Source organism: Mytilinidion resinicola (assembly GCF_010093595.1).
Source record: "Mytilinidion resinicola strain CBS 304.34 unplaced genomic scaffold BDZ99scaffold_4, whole genome shotgun sequence".
In the NCBI taxonomy this organism is placed as follows: domain Eukaryota; kingdom Fungi; phylum Ascomycota; class Dothideomycetes; order Mytilinidiales; family Mytilinidiaceae; genus Mytilinidion; species Mytilinidion resinicola.
In genome coordinates this window covers 1,514,085-1,533,074 of record NW_022985440.1, presented here as the reverse complement: position 1 = coordinate 1,533,074, position 18,990 = coordinate 1,514,085, and the positions used below count along the sequence as shown (strand labels likewise).

The following is an 18,990-nucleotide window of genomic DNA, read 5'->3' as shown; positions in this document are numbered from 1 at the left end:
TTTCCGTTGCGCCGTTCAACTCCCATTTTACCGCTCCCACGCGCCTCCCCGGAAGCTATTTATACCAACCGTAATGGCTGACACTAGCATCAAGGAGGGCGACCAAGGTATGCCCACTCGTCCCTCGCAATGCCTTCTGTTCCGCCCATGAGCTTCAATTGCGCTTTCTTGCCTTCTTTCGTCGCCAAAACAACCCATACCGTCCCGGGGCGCGTCCCCGACGCGCGCTGCTACAGACCGTGCTGACAAACGTTCTTTGCTCCAGCTTCCTGGCAATGGGGTGGCTCAAAGCCCAGCGGAACAGTTGCTGAAGTGAAGGAGCACGGCGACCTTTCTATCCAGTCCAACAAGGGCAACACCATTACCAAGAACGCGTCTCCCGACGATCCGGCCGTGCACCTTGCTCGGGAGGGCAACGACGTCGTCAAGCGCGCGCATGAGCTCACTGTCGACAAGCCGGCCAAGGGAAAATCAAAGACGCCTGAGCCATCCAAGAAGGAAGAGGCCAAGGAGAACGGCGCCGAGAAATCAAACAGCGCGTCCGACTCTGCCGAGTCGAAGACTGAAGAGGCCACCAACGGAGAGGCCAAAGCCGAGGCTGAGACTGGAGACAAGCGGAAGGCGGATGAACCTGTAGTAGAGGAGAATGGAGCCAAGGAGGACGAATCGGCCAAGAAGCAGAAGACCAATGGCGAAACCGAGACCGAGAAGAAAGGAAAGGGCCGAGGACGGCCTAAGAAGGCTGATGGCGAGAAGAAAGCCCCGGCCAAGAAGAGGGCTCCCAAGAAGGCTGCAACAGAAACCGGAGAGCCGCGACGCAGTGGTCGCAACCGGACCTAGACACCCCACTCGTTCCACATGCAGCGCCGATGATCTGATGCAGTCATTCGATTAGGCGGCCATTGTGCACATCTTCTTTAAAATCTAACGTCGCGACACGACTGGCTGGGACTCGGGACGGAACGGATAGGACGGGATGGGATAGTAGGCAACAAGTGCAACAGGTGGCGGTTTTCGTCTTCGGGTGGGCGCTTGTACGGTTGCATTTTATCAATGGGTTCTCTCATTCTCTAAAATTCCAAAACGCTTAGTTTCGGAGCTGTCTCTTGTACTATAACTGTCAAGTTCCTTCCGCGATTGCTCGTGCGATGCGTAAAATGGGCGGGAAAGCTTCGGCAGACGAGTGTGAGAATTCAAAAAGTGCAAGATTCGCTTTAGCTATGGTCTAACAATCTATGCGTGCGTGATCCCCGGATATCTATTGATCCTCCGATTAGTACGTGATACTTGAAATGGTCGTCGTGATGAGAACGAATGTGGGAGTGCCGTTGGTCAGAAGAAAATTCTCGTTCATTGAGACAGAAGTACGAAGAACGTCTCTATGATCCGTCTTGAAACTTGTTGAGCATATAATCATCATATAGGCAGAGGGAGGTGTAATGATCTGAAGAAAATGAATGTTTCGTGACTTACAATGCAATATCTAGAGGTTCTGCTTCAGCCAGCTTTGCGGTGACGTAGCAGCATCCATTCATCAGGATGTGGCAAGGCTCTTTGCATTCGCACTACGCTAATACCCTCTACTATTCAAAGTTGACCAGACCTCAATATACCGATTGCCTAGAGGTGGTGTTGTGGGATGGAGCTGGGTGACGGGGCAGGCCAGTGATAACTTTTTCTAGCGAGGGCTTGGCATCTGTTTATCACTTCATCCCGTCTCCGTCTCCGTCTCCACAATCAAGATCATACCATGCCTTGCTCTTTTGACAGCTTTGCGATATAAATAGATTAATACTCTAACAGACTGAAGAAAGCCCTTAATAGGCACCCGGAAGTATGCTTGTAATTGTCGTAAAACACGGAAGCGAGAAGACTAACGGACGATTCCACACAGTTGAACAGCCACAAGTCTTGCGTTCGCTAGACATTTACTCCTGGTTCTTCTTTCGTATCTAATAGTGTATTATCATTTCAAAGTACTCTTCTACTGCTTTCGAATTCAACTCGGCGAGCCGCACGCAGTTGCGGGCATCGACACGAAGTCGTCGCAGATGGCTTTTTGAAGACAGCGCTTTACTTACGGTGCTAGGCTATCGATCTATTTGTATTCTCTTGTCATTAATGAGTTAGTTTCAGCGTGGTTTCCCTTTTGATTTTGGTCCCAAAAGCAGACCTTCAGCTCGTAGGGCAGGTTGGATTAAGGTTGACGCCTCCAACATTCAACACCCTTGAAATGGACAAGAGTTGCCAAGTCTATACGCGTTTTCGTAACGCGCGATCAGTCCACCACTAAGACAGGTCAAGAAACGCCAAACATTTACATCGAGAGAATGTCTCGGCGCTTTGTATACGTGTACACGGCATCGAAGCGTGTTCGGTAAGCTGGCGTCTTGCCACATTGCTTTCCTTCGCGCTTGGATTTTACGTGGCATGACCACGCCTCAATTTACTTGTGTTTTCAGGATATAAATCTTCCACTCGCAGAACTACTTCTTCCACAGAATCAATCTTTAAATATATCCAGAATTCTCACTAAACAAGAACAATTTTATAGAACTCTTATCGACTTTACAAGTTCATACTACACAGCAGCTTCTCCACCATCTCCCTACCAGGCCTCACTATCGCCAAAACAAATCCACAATGCCCGACCCCAACGCCAACGCCACCGTCAACCCACCCCCCAACCCCGAGCCCAGCTCAACCCCAACTCCGACCTCCCCCTCCACCCCCGTCCCAGACTCCATCCTGCCCCCAAGCTACCCCGCCACCAGCCCCCCGTCCTACACGGAGACTCCACCAGACCCCTCCACCTCTCTCCCCGCCGGCGCCCACCCCTGCCCCTCCTGCCTCGGCAGCACGCGCGGCCCCCCCTGCCCCCGCTGCCCGGAGTACCGCTCGAACGCTCCCAGCAGCAAGCGGTCCAGCACCGTCCCCATCAAGGACCTGTACAAAGTACGCCGCGAGTCCTCCGCGCGCGCGCGCCAGGAAAGCCTGGCGGTCTCGAAAGCCTTTGAAGCGTACAAAGAGGGGTGCGCAGGGGGCGCGTATCGCGGGAGTGAGCTAGCCTCGAAATATCGGGATTGCAAAGCCAAGGCGGAGGCGGGCGTAGCACGCATCGCGAAGGCGCTGCAGGAGGCGGAGCGGAACCTGCACAATGCGACGCTGGTGGCGGGGAATGCGGCGAATGCGGCGGTCAAGGCGGGGCATGAGAAGTATAAGGCGGAGGGGGAGAAGCGGAGGGCGGAGAGGGAGATGGTGGCGGCGAGGGAGGCGATGCAGAGGAAGGGGCAGGAGGTGCTGAGGTGGGGGAAGGAGAAGGAGAAGTGCGAGAAGGAGGAGGTGAGGTGGGAGAAGGAGGCCCGGTTCTTGGAGAAGGAGGCCCAGGAGTGGGAGAAGCTGAGGCATGATTGGGACGTCGCGAGTCGCGAGGCGAGGCTGGAGACGAGGGATTTGGTGGAGTCGTATAATCAGAGGGTGGCGAGGAGCCGGGCAACGCAGCAAGAGCGGAGGAGTACGGGTAACTCAGGTAGATGAGTCTGTATTAATTCATGAGGGTTAGCTCCCTCAAGTCATCCATGTTGTTTCGCCGGCACTCCTCTAGCCTAGTGAGCGCTTTATAGACATTCTGAATCGGTGGTCATTCATACACTCGTTTACCGCTGTTTGAGGAGCCTCATAGTAGTTTCAGCAATCCGAGTGAAACAGAAGTTCGGCATTTCGGACAACTAGTAAACTTGCGAGGCTACTCCGGACAGCGTTTGCTGGATGTACACAGATTGGAAGTGAATCCGCTCTCCATTTGCATCCTTAAGGACTTCGCATCTTGTCTGAACTCTGATACTTCGCCGAAGCACCCGCCCATTCCTCCTCCTCCCCGAGCGCCACTCAGACTCAAAACAGCAAGTAACCGGTCCTAAGCCGCTTCAAGTCATCTCATCTCCATCCAGTTGGGAAGCGCTTGGCTTCTTCTCGTCCGAGGAAGAGGCCGAATCATCATCTTCTTCCAGGAACTTGGGGTGCTTTTTCTGCAAACGACGTCAGCCATGAAACATTCAAAAATGAGGACTTATGGTACGGCATTGTTGATCATAGCCAGCTTCATCAGAGGTGGACTTCGAGCCCTCTGCCGTGGCTTTTGGATGCGACCTGAGGTAGTTGTACGTGCTGGAGTAGTCTTTGGCGCCTCATTCGCCCTCTTGCGAAGCTTCGGCTTCGGCTTACGTGGCTGGGACCGCAGTAGCTCTATAGTCTCGGCACGATGGCGGAGTAGCCGTTGCATCAGCGCATGCAGTGCACCTTCTTTGTTCAGATTGAACATGACGCAGTTCTTGGGCAGGTAATCCACGTCGATCGTACGCTCAAGGTAGAGCGCCGCCGGATCCAGTCCTTCTAAGTGATACTCGGAGAAGTCGCCGCGCTTGAGATCCTCGATTGTGCTATCTCCGGCCCCAATTTTCAGTCCTGTGACAGCGACAGACTTGGAGGTGGGGTGAGGATCCATTATAGATCCTAGGTTTCGATCGATGCGGTGGATTTTCACGGCTCGCATGCCGTTTTGCTACTCCATCTTTAGCAGAGGCTCTTTAATGTGCACATTACCTCGCCATACGATGTACGCAAATTTGTAGTGTACGCAAATCTATAGCGAGGTACTGGAGGTCTTTGAAGGGCGACCACATACCTTGAACCAGACATACCACCCATCTGAGCGGTAAACTGGCACAAAACCAAACGCCTGGCCAAGCTCCAAGGCCACATCAGCAATACAGTCTCTCGAAAGAGCTCGCATGCATTCTTTTAGGTTCAGATTCTGTATTTCCCCTGTCCTTAGTTGCTCCAGCAATTGGGCGTCAGTCTCGCGAGGAGGTAGGAGCGCGTCGCAAGGAGGTTCCAGCTGCTCTTTGCAGTCTAGGATGTATTCAAGAAGGCTTCGCAGATCTTCCGGCTGGTGTAATGTGAAGTTGCGAGTTTCCGGTGCGAATAGAACGCGGACGTCTCTGGAAGACAGGTCCTGATCTTCGGCTCGTGGACGTGCCAGGTCGCCTGTGGGGTTATCCGGGGAGAGCAAGGGATTCTCATCGTCGGAATAGTCTGAATCGTCATCGTCATCGTCATCGTCATCGTCCGGAGGGTATTGTCCTGCGATCCTGACCGCGTGTCTGAGAGGTAAGTCCTAGATCATCGTCAGCTATATTGAGACAGTAGGATAGGTGAAACACTTACGAGAAAGACAAGATAGTCTCCTCGTTGCCCCGCCAGTTCTGTCATCAAACCAAGACGAGAGCAGCAGTAGCGGATAGCCAGCAAAGCATCTCCCTGCTCGAGCATACTAAGGGCAAGCCGATGGCATGACCTATGTCCGCGTGACAGCAGGTTTTCCAGAAGTGACCTTGCTATCGTAGGAGTACGAGGCATGGCTAGCAGTAGTTTGTGTGTTGAAGATCGTGACGGCGGTGTTTGGTGGAGTGTAAACAGCGAGTGGGTGGTTAGATGGTCGCTTGCCAGCTAGCTCGATTGGCGTTAGTCCAGCTTGTTCATCCACGTGGTTGAGCCTTAAGGCGTTGAAGGATCTACTTGTTGCTGGAAACATAGAGAGAGAGAGAATGTGTGAGAACAGTCATTCAAAGGTCTATCATGTCACTGTATCCCATTACCGTTTCACAAGGCCGCGCATGGCCGGCACCAACCGCAAACAGAACAATCAAGTGAATTTTTGGAGCTGCTTATTTGCGGCCTCATGGAACACTCCAGTCATTATGGGAATGATTCAGCTATAAAGAAGCCTGGAACATCCTACCATAGCTTGAAAGCTTCTCCACAGCACCTATGGCTAAAAAGAAGTTGAAGAAAGTAACTACTTACGGCCCAGGAACACACAATCCAGTGGAAAAAGTCGCCCGAAATTCAGGGAGCTGCTGGAATGAGAAGCATTTACAGTGGCTCTTCATCGAGCTCCACCATTTGAGCGTGAATCAGTGGCAAATGCCAAATGTGCTCTCTGAAGTGGAAAAATGCCTCTTCAACGAGATTGATAGGCTATTCGGCTGGTCATGGACACAGATTCTAGAGTTAGAGAAGCGGCCAGATACTGATAATATGGTAGGCGACTTCTATCTGCACCTCGCCTCACTGGAAGACTATGATTCCAGTAGTTCTATTCATGGAAGTTCACAAAGCGACGACAATAGGAGGCAGAATAGCGAAGACGAGGAAAAAAGGACTCGCAGAAAGCCTCAAACCCCGTACCTACGATTGAGCACACAGAAATCCTCTCCGCCTTGTATTTACCAAATGCTGCGGAGAACATTGTCGACGATAGTGGGTCGAAGGTGTACCATGAGATCATACGAAGAACGCTTGAATCAGAGTTCCCATCATCCCCTCCTGAGCTGTAGCAAGAGGCAAAGGAACTAGACCCGGATCTCGAAGAATTGCAAGGAGCTGACGATGCCAACGAGTCTATCGAGGGTGAACGTAAGCGTCATCGAAAGCAAGCTAGTTCTGATTCAAGTGCTGTTTCAAGTTCTGTGTCTGATTATCGTCCACCTCGAAGAAAGATGAAGAACGAGAGCAGTCTTGTAGACAGTCTGGTAACGGGCAATCAGCATGTTGATCCGTCGAATCGCTCTGCAGATACCCAAGATCCGCCGGAAAGTGTCTCTGGTTCTCCTCCGTCCTCAGACCGAGAGTTCACAGAAGAGCGCATCAGCCCAATCGAGGATAGAACGAACTCCGCATATGCTGAATCACAGTTTGCGGACGAAGCCACTGAGATTGAGGAGGAGGATTATAAGATGATGATGCTAAGTCCGGGCTCGAAGACGTGGAAACCGAGGTCCCAGAAGACTCGGGCGACGAAGACTATGTGCCATCGCAAGACACGAAGGAGACAAAAGCAGCCATCGATAAGAGGAAGAAGAAGGGGAGTGTTCGTCCTGAGGCCGATGTGGACGTGGCCGTATCTTCGTTCTTCCTGAAGATTTAGAACATAATACAACTTCCAGACCGATAACAAGGTGATTTTCCAGAGAGGGTAAGTGACCATCACCAATCTCTACGATTTACGTTATAAGATCTGAGAAAATACCAGTAGTCGTGGGTATGACTCTTCGACAATCGTTTGGAACAACATCGAATTGGAGTCCATCTCTGACGTATGGTTGCGTCGTCGCGGGCGCGGTCGCTATGCCAAAAAGCTCCTCGTATCAGAAAACAAGACGCTCCATCACGGAAAGAGTAAAGATAACATCCTTGGCCAGTAGGTCAGCCATTTGCTGGCAGGGGCCATCTGATTGCGCAAGATCGCTAGGAGTAAAGGTCGATCGAAGAATGAGGACAAGGTTTTGCCATTCAAACCCTTTCTCTTAGTCTGGGACTATTCGAAAGTCTACTCCATGGAATGCGAGATCCTGGAAGAGTATCTGGCATGGTTGAAAAGCCATGACAATCATCCTTACCCAAAAAGTCTGTTAAAAGTATACCGGAGCCCAGAATACGACATGCGGGATGGTAAGGATAGAATCTATGTGGCGAAGCGGATTGCTGCATATTTCGGCAGATATTAGGCGCCTAGTTGGACGGCGTTGGGCGAAAGGATGGGGTAGTAGGAGATGAATGTAGAGGAGATGAAGTTGAGAGAAGAAGGTCAGGGGCTACCTAGTCTAGTGCCTCATTGGTCACTTTCGCGAGAACTATATAGTACATTATACTTGTTTGCCTCTGCTTAGGACACCTCACTGCATAATCACATACCTACACGCTATGTCAATTGCTTAGTCCGCGAATCAAGCCAGCATTGAACACTTGTCTACCACCGTCCGCGGTACTACAGCGCTTCATCAGAACGCAGCATGAGAAATGATGCACTCCCAAATGGATATTAGACCGGCAGTGATAATTGCTCGACATGTAGCGAGATGTGAGTGTCACTACATTCCGCAGTCGTGGCCAAGATTCATAACAATCAGTTTTGATTGCACTAACAAAAGACTATCTACCCATCCCCCTTCCAGTTCACCACCAAAAGCATGAGGCCAAAGCATAAGGGGGAATAGTTCCGATTTGAAACCTAATAGTACACACCCTCCCGTTGCCTCTCAATCAGTAACCTTTTTGAGTTCCTTTCATTGCCGACGCCGTCGTCGTGAATCATAATCTCATCACCTCAGGGAGGAATAGTACCCCAGCGAGATATCCGAGAAGTCCATCATAAGATGTGCTTGGGTTTGCTTAATGCACCCCTTTACAACTCCTCCTTGATATAGTCGGTCGCCTTCTGAGCAGCCTCACCAACTCGGTTCTTGCCCTGTGTGGCGCTCTCGGTCGCAGCATCGCTGGCCTTCTTGGCGCCCTTGGAGCCGGAAGAAGCAGCGCTCTTAGTACTCTTGCTAGCCACGCTGGAGGCACTGGAGGCACTCTTGCTCGCAGAAACGGAGGCAGTGGAAGCAGCACTTGACGCAGCGTTGGTAGCACTGACGTAGGAAGCCGAAGCATCAGCGCCGAGGAGACCGAGTTGAGCCCGGATCCAGTCGAAGTAGCTGACGGCGCCGTCGGTGGCTTGAGCACCGTAGTTGCCAGCTTGGGAAGTAGCAGCACCGTAGGCGGAGCTAGCGGAGGACGCAACGTTGTCACCGAGGAACGCGGCACGGTGCTTGCGGGCGAGAGCGATGAGCTCGTTGCGCTTGCTGCCTTGTGGGACCTTGATGCCGTTCTTGTCGGCCCATTCCTTGATCTGGGAGTCTGACCAGGCATCGAAGACGGCGTCGCTCAGGCTGGCTTTAGCAGAGGCGATGGAAGCAGAAGCAACGCTAGCTTTCGCAGAGGCGTCCTTGGAGGCAAGGTAAGAGTTGCGGCGGACGGAGGCAATCAGGCTATCGCGTGTGGTAGGCTGAGGAACAGGGATGCCGCGCTCGTCGAGGAAAGCCTTGAGTTCGGATTCGGTCCAGGTCTCATAGAGCCAGTTGCCGGGGTAGGCAGCGGTTTCGCCGACTTTGTTGGCTGCGGATTGGTAGTTCTCGCGGACAGTCTTGAGGAGTGAATCACGCGTCCGGGGCTGAGGGACGGGAATGCCATGCTTGTCGGCGTAGGCCTTCAGCTGCGAGTCGGTCCAGCTGGAGAGGGTCAGTTGTTGGCTGTGAGAAAAAAACTGAAGTAAACGTACCTGTCGAAGATCCAGTCACGAACATTGGAGTAAGCGTTGTTCACAGACTCCTCAGTGTCAGACCAGTAGCTCTTCACTTGAGCAACCAGTCCATCCTTGTTCTTCTCGGTGCCCTTCTTGGCCTCGTAGCCCTTAGTGGAGAGATAGTTTTGTAGCTGCTTGGTGTCCCAGCTGTTGTAGGGCGTGACAACCTTGTCATTCCAGTTGGATTTTACCAGGTTCTCCAGATCTTTCCGGTCTGCAGGCGTGGGGTACGGGACGTTGTTGTCTGATAGCCATCGCTCAAGCTCGGTCTCATGCCACTTGTTGTAGACTGCAACTGTTAGTCAGAGCTCATAGGTAACTTCATCGATTTGGTTTGCCAATGATGCCGGCAGAGAGTTCACATACCAGTCTTGCCAAACCAGGTAGAGGCGACGGCGCCTTCAGCGGCGAGTGCCACCACTACAGCGGAAGCGAAAGAGAACCTCATTGCTGCAGGAGTGTTTGTTGAGAGGAAATGCAACTGTGTAGAGACGTGAAGAGCGAGGATGTGGAAGTGGGAAAGACTTGGAGGCTAGCAGATGTATTTGAGGACACGAGTGCGCAGAAGTGTCGGGCTTCTGGGCGTGACGTATTTGTTGAAATAGTGGCGATCGGGCAAGGATGGCAGGCCGCTGTGCCAATCAGCGCGGCCGCTCCTTCTCTTATGGCATTTCGTTCTCCCATCCCGCAATTTGCGGGGTACGCACGGACGCTGACATCACTTCTACGCGACTTTTTCTTTCAAGCTTTCTGCTTGCACCGGACAAACCACAGCAGTAATGGGCCCTCTAGAACGCAGAGACGACGAGGCTAAGCATAAGGCCATGACGCCTTGTCAATTTGCATGTGGGACAAAGGTTCAAATTCAATCGTCCATGGCAATTGTCACTGTAGAGCATTCGCTATTTGAGTTGATGCCAAAAAAGACACCCGCCGAAACTTACGATTACAACATGCAAAACTCGAGAGCTATCGCGTGTATACAAAGCTGTGACCATAATCCAACTCTACTGGCTTCTCCCACCTGCAACATGTCAGCGTGAATCCTAGATTCGGAGGGAGAGCTTCAAGTAGGAGGCTAGAGAAGCAGCTCTGGTTTTTGAAGACGAGGAATAGAGACATACCAGCTCCAGACCAGAACCCACGATCTACCTTATCATCATCCGACGTCTCCTCCTTGATCTGCTCATTCGGCTTATCATGCCTCCTCGCCATCTCGTCATTGTGCTTCTTCACATCCTCACTCTCCGCATCTGGCGGGCTCTCGCTATGGATTTTGGGCTGCGGTCCTTTCCCTTGCTTCTTGTCTCTAGTGCCGGGAGACGATGATGACGGCTTGCTCTGCTGCGACTCTTGGCCTTTCGAGGAGCTAGTATCGGGAGCTTTGGCACCGGGGTGCTCGAGGTCTCTGGAGAGCTGGCTCTTACCCTGGTCTTGTGGGTTCTCGCCGACGGGGCTGCCTTCGCCGCTGCCGTAGTCTCCGGAGGCGAAGCGATTGTAGGAGGGCTGGAAGGTGGTTCGGGGGGAATTGCGGAGGAAGGGCCGGAGGAAGCTTGAACCCAGGCGCACTGGTTGGCGGAAGGCTGACATTGCGGTGGGTTGAGGATTGACTGTGTATAGGGTTGAAGAGTCTGCAATAAATTGACTGTGAGGCTTCAATAATTTAGTGTAGATGACAGGACCAGCATCCCCAGATTCGGAGTAAAGTCCATCTCGTGAATCCCATGGTGACGTCATCACATAAAACATGCCAAGGCTCCTGAAATATGCATATTCAGACTCTGACTCACGAGATCCTGGCACAAGGGTAGAATGGAATATTTAAGTATCGAATCATTCGTATTGATGCTACCAGGGTTCAGCTTTGATCAGACTCTGAGTCTTTGCCACTCTCCAATAACAATGAGTATCTTCTAATCTGTCAAGTGAAAAAGCTGAGCATTACAGAAACTCGCCATCGTTTCAAACCAGCAAAGAAAAGAGGAGAAAGCAGAGGACAGCTGTGCACAGTGGCAATCGTTCAGTGAGCCACAGTACAAAGGGTGCGGCCGAATGCATATTCCGGATGCCACCAAAATCGACCCATCAACACCACAACGCCCCACAGCTTCTAATAAATTCTACTTTTCTTTGGAGTGTTATACTGACACGACGGCTGGAATGTTCAGCCTCTAAAAAGGGGATTTTTTTTATTTGTTGGGGAAAATACCTGCTTCAAAAGATCGTAGAATCGATGATTTTGATGTTCCCCCCCTTGCTAGTGCGGAATCTGCATTCGGCCGCACCCTTTCTGCCTTTGTAGTGTTCATTTGCACCTCAACTCCTTTCCCAATGCCATATGTCCCTGAACCGTCCTATCAAGTAGCTGCCAAGAAAGCCCCCATGCGATATGTTCAGAGTGCTCTGTGAAGGATCCTAGTCGCTTACAAGATGAGTTCCCTCTTTGTTCCTATCGTTGAAAGTCGTTGAAGCAATAAGCAAGACGGAAAGTGACAGAAAGGTGCAACGTCTTGCCATAAGTCTACACACACAAGTTTACCACTGCCAGGAATGCCCCCCCATGAGGTTCCCACACTCTGGGTGCGATAACTAACAATGTTCGCGCAGCATGACGTGAGTTGCCCTCTTGACTGAACGGCTTCCTAACAATGGGGTCACCCCTGATAGTGGTGTCCAGCTCCCGAAAGTGGCACTCCAGCAGAACAAGTACGGGCCTAGACTTATGGGCTAGTACTATCTAAGTCCAAATTAGTTAGTCACTAATTAGGTAGCAGTAAGGCCACCACTAACCTGTTCAATCAATCCAATGGCACCCAGAACTTCCTACTGGAATGCCACCACTGACCGTATTTCGATCTCCGCCAGTCTCTGATAATGTCCGCAAGTGGTTCAGGTTCCAAGAAGGTATGGCAGCTTCTGTCCTTGGGAAGGGCCCATTCTGCTTGCCTGAACGGTTTGACGAAATGTTTCATTCGGATCGCCGTATCGCACTGGAACCACTTTATACGGCCATACCAAGTTCTGCCGTGTTGACGAGGGCAAGCGATTATCAGCCCCCGAACTGATGGCTGAAACGCAAGAGTGTCCAACCACGAGCCAGTTATGTGTTTGTGGTGCCAGTGGTCGAACCGCTCCAGATGAGCAACATCGGAAACGTAAAAAACGATCGCATCCCCAATTGCACGCCAGCAAACACCTTTTGTCAAGTTGTCGCGAAGTATGGGGTTCAAATGCTCCATTCTGAAAGTGGGGTGAAGCACACCATCGTCGTGAGGAGAACATCCGCGGCAAAGAACTTCTTCATCATGACTGTGATAGCACTTGTTGAACTCCCAGTCGATAAAGGTTGCTGCCTCTGCTTCGGTGGGTTCGCTAAAGCTAAATGTCCCAAAACCCCCAGCTGGATGAGCCACAGAACCCGATACGGGCATTGCATTGGTATCGGTCTTGAAAAGAAGGCTTCCTGGACGCCGTTGGAGTTTTGAGGACGGCTACAAAATCCTTTGATGCTGTCGCGCCAGTTCGGATGGACTCGTTGGGCGGTGAAGAGGTCGTAGAAAGTCAGGTTTCCCAGGATCTAATCGCGTATCTCTACGATTTTGAAGACGCGGTCCGCTGTAGACTCCATGCCGATTGGGAGCAGAGCATGTGAAGAGCGAGAGTGGGAAGGGAGTGTAGACAGAGCGGGTGGAAGAGTGTAAAGCTGCTGTATTGATGAAAGTTAGGAAGCCAGCCATTGAGCAGTAGGAGGAAAGATATACGCAAGATGCTGAGTAAGCCTGCTAGACAGGAAGGGGCCCGACATCGATACAGCGCCTGAACAAAAGCCTGTGCAGGCCTGCTCGCCACTGCCTGAGGACCTTGGTTGCAATATCAGGAATTCAGATAACATGTAAAGATCAAGGCGTCGCAGACCGGAGCGGTCCAAACACCCTTGAGTGACTTTTACACCGTCTCGTTCCGGATGGCCCAACTTCTCATCAGATATCTGGAACTAAAGTTGGGGCCAATTGCAAAAGAGAGTCCAAAAACTTATGTTGCGGCACTGTACTGAAATAGTGAAGTAAGCATTCTGAACAGACTTTAAGATAAGGACGGTAGATCGAATACCTAAAACCGCCACAACCAGAGCGATACACACATCATCACCTTTCGCAGTTGCCCAACGGCTATTAATAACCTCATCTCATTACCTCAAATGCACAAATATACAAATCAGACCTTTTCCCTCCTCAATTTCCAAGTCTCGCAATCCTCCCTCTCCCTCATCTCGTAACAAGAACCGAAAAAAGGGTATCGCATCCGCTGAAAGCTCACCGCGAAATCCCATATGCCATATGCCAGAAAGAGCCCCTAAAACCCAAGCAAAATCCATCCCAAATCCCATATGCAACCAGTGCACGCTACTTACCCTTTTTACTCGATCAATGACAGATCGATCTCAATTAAAAGCGATGATTCAAGCCCTACCAGTCGTCCCCACCACCCACGCTGATAGACCCCCTACCTTCCACCTCCGCGGGATCATACTGCACATGCTGCAGCCAGACATTCACGCGCGCTGCTCCACGGCGACTCCCATCTTTCGCGAGCCCAGCCATCCTAGCGGCATTGGGGGGCGCCGGTTCCGGCTCTGGTGGTGGCCGCGGGATGGCGATGGGCTCCTCGTAACCCAGTTCTCGAGTCCCCGGGAGCCGTCTCCGATATATGGGAGGCGGCGCAGGTGGCGACGAGACCGCGGCCCTCGGGGCGGCGGATGGCAGTGGGCGGACGGCATACGACTCGTTGAGATGGTGAGAGCCGGCGTTACCAACCCCGTACACTTGAACGGTCGCACCACGTCCGTCTGAGGGTGTGGGTGTGGAACTCAGCTGCAACTGCGACTGCAGGTGCCGGGCGAGAGCCTCGTCGGCGCGCTCCTGGGCGCGGCGATCACGAGTACTCCAGTTGGTGAAGCCGCGAGGACGCGCAGTAGGGATTTCGACGACTACTTGGTTTTGAGGGTCATATGGGACGCGCATTTCGTTGAGGCGGTCGCCGTCGTCGAGGTTGGTGTAGTTGAACCAGGGGCAGTTGCATGTTTTCCAGCGGGCGGCGCAGAGCATACAGAATTGAGCTGTACAGCGGCTATGGAAGTTGTTAGTGTTTGCTCGAGTCCAGATCTTGGATTAGACCGAAGACGTACCAGGTCATGTGATTACAACCCTCCTTCAGCTCAACCATCGTTTTGCAGTTGTAGCACCGCTGCCATCCCTTTTGGTGCGCCATCTCAACGAGTTGCTTTGTCTCCTCGTCTTTTGGACATTCCTTCTTCATGTGGAATTTCCCGTTGCATAGCACACAGACTCTCGTCCTGCACCGTCCACATTGCGCGTACTTTCGCCCAACCGTTAAATCCATCCGTACCTTCGACGGTTTAATCCATTCTCCACATCCCCTCGTGGGACAGTATATTCGATTCTTCGTGGTATATTCCTGGAACTTCTTATTCCACAATTTCTTGAATTTATCGTCGAAGAGGCGCTCTACGTATTTGAGGGGAATGTGCTCGGCAGTGCAGCACGTCGGCGGCATGTGTGCAGGGTCATTTACAGAGAGGACGAACTGGCGTTTGAGACAGGAGTGGCACATTCGGTGGCCACAGCCCAGTTTGGCAGTCCTATGGGCGGGTAGGTCGTCGGTCATGCAGACTAAACATTCAACCCTAGAATTCATTAGCAAGGCTGACAGTCTCGGTTTGTGACTGGTACGCACTTGAGTTCTGGCTTCTGTACCAGTACTTGTGAGGCTCTTGGGGGCGAAGGTTTGAAAAGAGTAGCAAGAAGCCCGGTACTTCTCCGGTTTTGTGATGTGATCGGTGTGGCTCGGGATGGAGATGCAGCGGGCACTCGCGTAGACATTGAAGCTGCTCTGGAGGGGCGAACTGAGGGAGTAGTGGTGGGAGGCTTGGAGGCACGAGCGGTGGTATTGGCTCGACGCAGTGATGGCCTTGTTCGATACGCTTTTGGAGGTTCTCGAGCAGAAAGGCTCCTGGAAGACATTAGCTTATGCCGTACGGAGAGCGCAAAAAGTCCAGACATGCACATACCTGCTCACTTTGGGCGTGTCAGCCCTCTTGATTGACACCACCCGCTCCACTACCCTTACCGGCCTTTCAGCCTCCATGCTCCGCGTCCCCCTACTCCTCCCCTCGGACTCCCTCACAGTGCCAACTCTCCTCACGGTCCCTACTCGCTCAACCTTTGGCGACCTGGGCCTCTCCCTCACTTCCCGGCTATACACATAGCCCTCATCATCCCCCTCTTCCTCAGCCCTCTTCCTCCGCCTCCTTGTACCACTTCCGGACGTGGTGGTGCCATCTCTGACGCTTCTCCCGTGTCGGACCACAGGCGTGCCCCGTCGCGAAGACACGCGCTCGACCTCCACAGCCTGCGCCATGCGCCTCGCACTCTTCTGCCTCTCAACCGTGGGCACGGAGTAGTACTCCGCCCGAGCAGCCCTGAGATCCTGAATATCCAGCTCGTCCGCCAGCCGCGTCTCCTCGGCGTCTCTGTGTCGTCTCCGCCTCCTGCGTTCGCCGTCCGCGGTGTCTGTCCGGTGCGGTCTGCGGTGCCTTTTCTCTCGGCTCTCAGCCTCGTCGTCGTCGTCGTCGTCGTCGGTGTAGTAGCTGACCGCTTCGCGGTAACCCGAGTCGCGGTCTCGGTCTCGTCGGCGGTCTCGTCCGGAGCGCTCAGTGTAGACGGAGCCCCTAGCCATGCGCGGCGCGGCGGAGGTGTGGTTCATAAAGCACGTCCCGGGGCTGGTAGGCAGCTCACGTGCGGTGTGCGTTGCGTTGCGTGGTGGTGGTGGTGGTGACTTGTGAAGAGCAGCAGGCTGCGCCGACAGGCATCAAGAGGCACGAATCCCAGTCCGCGTTGGGCCCTAGAGCGCTCGGGCTTGAGCGGTGAAGGGCTGCGGGACGAAGCGTGGCCCTGAGCTTGGCTGGATGCGGCAAAGATCGCGGCTGTGTGTCGGGATTCTATTCGAACGAGGTGGTGTGGGTCGGGCTCTCACCGGGCGTCCTTCTGACACCACAGAGCAATATTGGGTCTCGAGACTGAGATAGTGACGAGTCTACTTGGCGCTTTTGCATATCAGGCTACCATACTTGACAGCAAACATGTGCAGATACGTAGGTAGTGTCACCTGTAGTGCACTGCTAGGCCTATTTGAACCAAAAATTGGTAGTTCATGAATCTGTAATTCTGTTTTAAAATTTTCTATACTGATACAACACACTGATTCTACGCTTGTGTACACTTTCTACCACCGCTTGAAGTCCTCTAGCAGAATATACGTACAGCAAGTCAGCCATCTGTGCGTACCGCCGAACTCGAATCGCTGCTACTAGGAGTTCTCCAAAGCAGCCCAAAAACTCTGAATAGCAAGTAAAATTTCACACCTCACGAATGGAATGACGAAAAATAGGGAGTATAGGGAGTGGATGACGCTGTCAGGGATAGTTCTAGATAGTGCTGAAAGGCAGGTAAGGTATAAGACTTCCCATCTCGCAGATCAAGAGGTAGGTATTAGGGAGTCTATAGAACTTGGATAGTCTCAGGGATGGCCCCCTCCAATCAAGGGCGAGGGAGGGTGTCGTTCAGTGTACTGCGCCTCCGCCTTTGCGTCCTGTCCTACAAAGGTAGTTTAGTCGGCACTTCCTCCTCTTCTACATCTTCTCCCAACTCCCTCTCCCCCACCTTCACGACCTCCTTCGCAGCCTCCTCCGCAACCTCATCCACACCCTCATCCACACCTTCAACTATGAGGCTCTCTGAAGGGGGCGATACCATCGATGTCTTCTGCTCCTCCTCATCGATCTCATCCTCCTCTTTGAGGCTTTCCAGGGGCGGCAACAGCATCGACGTCTGCTCTACGGTCCCTCTCTCCTCCTCCACCTGCCCCATCATCAGCTCCACCATAGCATCCCAAAACTCATCATCCCATACCTGCCACCCACCCCACTGCACCGCCTCAAGCACCAACAGTACTCCTGGGATCGGGATCGGAACCACCAGCGTCGACATGAGGTAGCAGCCCCATCTAATCCTTGGCACTTTCGACCACTCCTTGATAGTGCCGAACAAGGTCTTGAAAGTAGATAGCATGCTCGGTGGACTTTCCGTACAGTCCTCGTTCGGGCAAGGGGAGGAAGAATGCAGCCGATGCACCCTGGGGTCCATCTTATCCATGATCTTGTTCGAATGCCGCGAGTATCTCTTCACTCGCTTCCTGGCGGCTTTCTCGGCTCTCTCTGCCCTCTCTGCGTCCCAGATCTCAGAGAGGGATTTGCCTGCGGCGGTTTCGGCTTCCCAGCTCTCCACTTTGGCGAGGACGGAGTTGTAGATCAGGCGGGCGATTTGCTGTTCAAACTTGTTGGGTTGGGGTTGGATTGAGGGGTCTGAAGGGTCGTCAAGGGCTTGGCTGGGAGTTGTACTGATCTCGTGCTGTGTCTCGGAGGGTAGCTCTTTTGGAGCGGATGATGTCAGTGGACCAATGATCGGTTTGATGATATAGCGTTCGAAGGTGCCTAAGGGATTGTCGTTGCTGGTGGCAATCTCACGCTGTTTGACGAGGATTGATTCCTTTTGGGCGGCTGTTAGGAGTGTTTTATTGAGGTAGTGTTCGAAGGCGTTTAGAGCTGGTCTCTGCGTTATGGTTGAGCTTTGGATTATACGCTGCATCATAGAACTGCGGGAATCGAGCTCGAAGGAGATACCTTCTCTTCTGAGTGCTTCGCGATGGGGCTGAGCTCTGGCTAATGGTGCGACAAGGATCTCGGACCTGCTAGCTTGAGTATTCGGGAGAAGGCGATTAATAGTGTCGGCAGAGGACTGTAAGGTCATCAAGCTGTGGGCGTGGGGAAAGTATGACTGCCAACTTGCAGCCGTTTGAACTGTATCCTGATCTAGAAGTATATATTCATGGGTAACCGGCATTGCCCACGTTACTGATTTGCGTACACGAGGCGTTTCCGGGTTGTCTTGAGAGGTCAGCCAGGTTGCTACATCAAGAGCAAATGGACTGAGAGGACTGTGAAACAAGAATGAGGTAGTGAGAAGATGTAAAGAGGGTATAATTTATATCTGCACAACGACTGGGCCCATCTATCTCCTCATACCAAGATTCGAATCGACAGTGGGGTCGGCCTTGTTTGCCATGCTACTCTGATGAGGACCGCGAGCAGTGTTTCCGGAGTAGGCTCCAGAGTTGTCATACTCGCCCTGTGCGACGCGGTTCTGTCGTTCCCGATCTGTGTCAACTGGAGTCACGCCGGCACCGGTTCCGTGGTAGTGGCCGGTGTTCATCTCATGCACGCCGCGATCGACGATGTTTTGGTCTTTGGCCATGCCCTCTCTGCTGCCGACGGCACTGTCTGCGAAGGCATTGATGTTGCCTCGGATGGCTTCACCAGCTCCCTAAATCATGGACGAGTTAGCACTGAGATCACTAACCTCTTCACCACTAGTGAGAGTAGCTTACGTGGACGATTCCAACGCCTTTCTTGATGGCATTGCCAGCACCTTCTCCAGAATGTCCTGCGCCTGATGCAGACATTTTGTGATCGTAGAATTGGGGTGGGAATGATATGGTTAACTTAAGTAAAGTAATTGAGACAGGATAGTCGTAGGATGAATGCAGAACTGTTAGAGAGGACGAAGTGTTGAAGCAAGCAAGTGAAGCTCCAGCAGTAGCCATCTAATAAATCATCCGACAGGAAAGAGCCTGACGTCAACGCGACTGATCCGGCACCTCCGGGGAAG

The 18,990-nt window shown here is 52.5% G+C and overlaps 9 protein-coding genes across 9 annotated transcripts; 3 read left to right on the top strand and 6 right to left on the bottom strand.

The window, feature by feature from the left end:
• Positions 1 to 267: 267 nt before the first annotated feature.
• Positions 268 to 462, top strand: BDZ99DRAFT_354724 (uncharacterized protein; the record flags this gene model as incomplete). Its single annotated transcript, XM_033714589.1, has 1 exon — positions 268 to 462. A coding segment is annotated over one exon (195 nt), but the record flags the coding sequence as incomplete, so codon positions are not given.
• Positions 463 to 2,538: 2,076 nt separating this feature from the next.
• Positions 2,539 to 3,584, top strand: BDZ99DRAFT_554571 (uncharacterized protein; the record flags this gene model as incomplete). Its single annotated transcript, XM_033727131.1, has 1 exon — positions 2,539 to 3,584. A coding segment is annotated over one exon (999 nt), but the record flags the coding sequence as incomplete, so codon positions are not given.
• Positions 3,585 to 5,623: 2,039 nt separating this feature from the next.
• On the top strand, positions 5,624 to 6,513 carry BDZ99DRAFT_233307 (uncharacterized protein). The gene has a single exon (XM_033713536.1). The coding sequence runs from the start codon at positions 5,830 to 5,832 to the stop codon at positions 6,415 to 6,417; it is 588 nt and encodes a 195-aa protein (XP_033581171.1). The 5' UTR covers positions 5,624 to 5,829; the 3' UTR covers positions 6,418 to 6,513.
• A 1,504-nt stretch (positions 6,514 to 8,017) lies between these two features.
• On the bottom strand, positions 8,018 to 9,792 carry BDZ99DRAFT_437009 (uncharacterized protein). Its single transcript, XM_033717563.1, has 3 exons — positions 9,554 to 9,792; positions 9,164 to 9,476; positions 8,018 to 9,113 (listed from the first exon to the last, which is right to left on the bottom strand). The coding sequence occupies exons 1-3, from the start codon at positions 9,633 to 9,635 to the stop codon at positions 8,246 to 8,248; spliced, it is 1,263 nt and encodes a 420-aa protein (XP_033581170.1). The 5' UTR covers positions 9,636 to 9,792; the 3' UTR covers positions 8,018 to 8,245.
• A 402-nt stretch (positions 9,793 to 10,194) lies between these two features.
• BDZ99DRAFT_516812 (uncharacterized protein) lies at positions 10,195 to 10,777 on the bottom strand (the record flags this gene model as incomplete). The annotated part of the gene is made up of 2 exons (XM_033725108.1): positions 10,195 to 10,211; positions 10,312 to 10,777. 2 exons carry the CDS (start codon positions 10,775 to 10,777, stop codon positions 10,195 to 10,197), a joined length of 483 nt encoding a protein of 160 aa, XP_033581169.1.
• Positions 10,778 to 11,710: 933 nt separating this feature from the next.
• Positions 11,711 to 12,763, bottom strand: BDZ99DRAFT_233276 (uncharacterized protein). The gene is made up of 2 exons (XM_033713535.1): positions 11,978 to 12,763; positions 11,711 to 11,924 (listed from the first exon to the last, which is right to left on the bottom strand). Exon 1 carries the CDS (start codon positions 12,616 to 12,618, stop codon positions 11,986 to 11,988), a length of 633 nt encoding a protein of 210 aa, XP_033581168.1. The 5' UTR covers positions 12,619 to 12,763; the 3' UTR covers positions 11,711 to 11,924; positions 11,978 to 11,985.
• An 890-nt stretch (positions 12,764 to 13,653) lies between these two features.
• On the bottom strand, positions 13,654 to 14,872 carry BDZ99DRAFT_380896 (uncharacterized protein; the record flags this gene model as incomplete). Its single annotated transcript, XM_033715211.1, has 2 exons — positions 13,654 to 14,314; positions 14,373 to 14,872. The coding sequence occupies 2 exons, from the start codon at positions 14,870 to 14,872 to the stop codon at positions 13,654 to 13,656; spliced, it is 1,161 nt and encodes a 386-aa protein (XP_033581167.1).
• A 1,542-nt stretch (positions 14,873 to 16,414) lies between these two features.
• BDZ99DRAFT_233191 (uncharacterized protein) lies at positions 16,415 to 18,281 on the bottom strand. Its single transcript, XM_033713534.1, has one exon. The coding sequence runs from the start codon at positions 18,163 to 18,165 to the stop codon at positions 16,861 to 16,863; it is 1,305 nt and encodes a 434-aa protein (XP_033581166.1). The 5' UTR covers positions 18,166 to 18,281; the 3' UTR covers positions 16,415 to 16,860.
• A 58-nt stretch (positions 18,282 to 18,339) lies between these two features.
• BDZ99DRAFT_371606 (uncharacterized protein) lies at positions 18,340 to 18,751 on the bottom strand (the record flags this gene model as incomplete). Its single annotated transcript, XM_033714826.1, has 2 exons — positions 18,340 to 18,645; positions 18,710 to 18,751. Coding segments are annotated over 2 exons (348 nt in total), but the record flags the coding sequence as incomplete, so codon positions are not given.
• Between the last annotated feature and the right edge of the window lie 239 nt (positions 18,752 to 18,990).

Excerpts from the sequence above, each read along its gene's own strand:
- BDZ99DRAFT_233307 (XM_033713536.1), top strand. The coding sequence starts at position 5,830 with ATGGCTAAAAAGAAGTTGAAGAAAGTAACTACTTACGGCCCAGGAACA.
- BDZ99DRAFT_437009 (XM_033717563.1), bottom strand. The coding sequence starts at position 9,635 with ATGAGGTTCTCTTTCGCTTCCGCTGTAGTGGTGGCACTCGCCGCTGAA. Across the intron at positions 9,477-9,553 it reads TACCTGGTTTGGCAAGACTG|TCTACAACAAGTGGCATGAG; the intron begins GTATGTGAACTC and ends TAACAGTTGCAG. Across the intron at positions 9,114-9,163 it reads CGTGACTGGATCTTCGACAG|CTGGACCGACTCGCAGCTGA; the intron begins GTACGTTTACTT and ends GACCCTCTCCAG.
- BDZ99DRAFT_233276 (XM_033713535.1), bottom strand. The coding sequence starts at position 12,618 with ATGCCCGTATCGGGTTCTGTGGCTCATCCAGCTGGGGGTTTTGGGACA.
- BDZ99DRAFT_233191 (XM_033713534.1), bottom strand. The coding sequence starts at position 18,165 with ATGCCGGTTACCCATGAATATATACTTCTAGATCAGGATACAGTTCAA.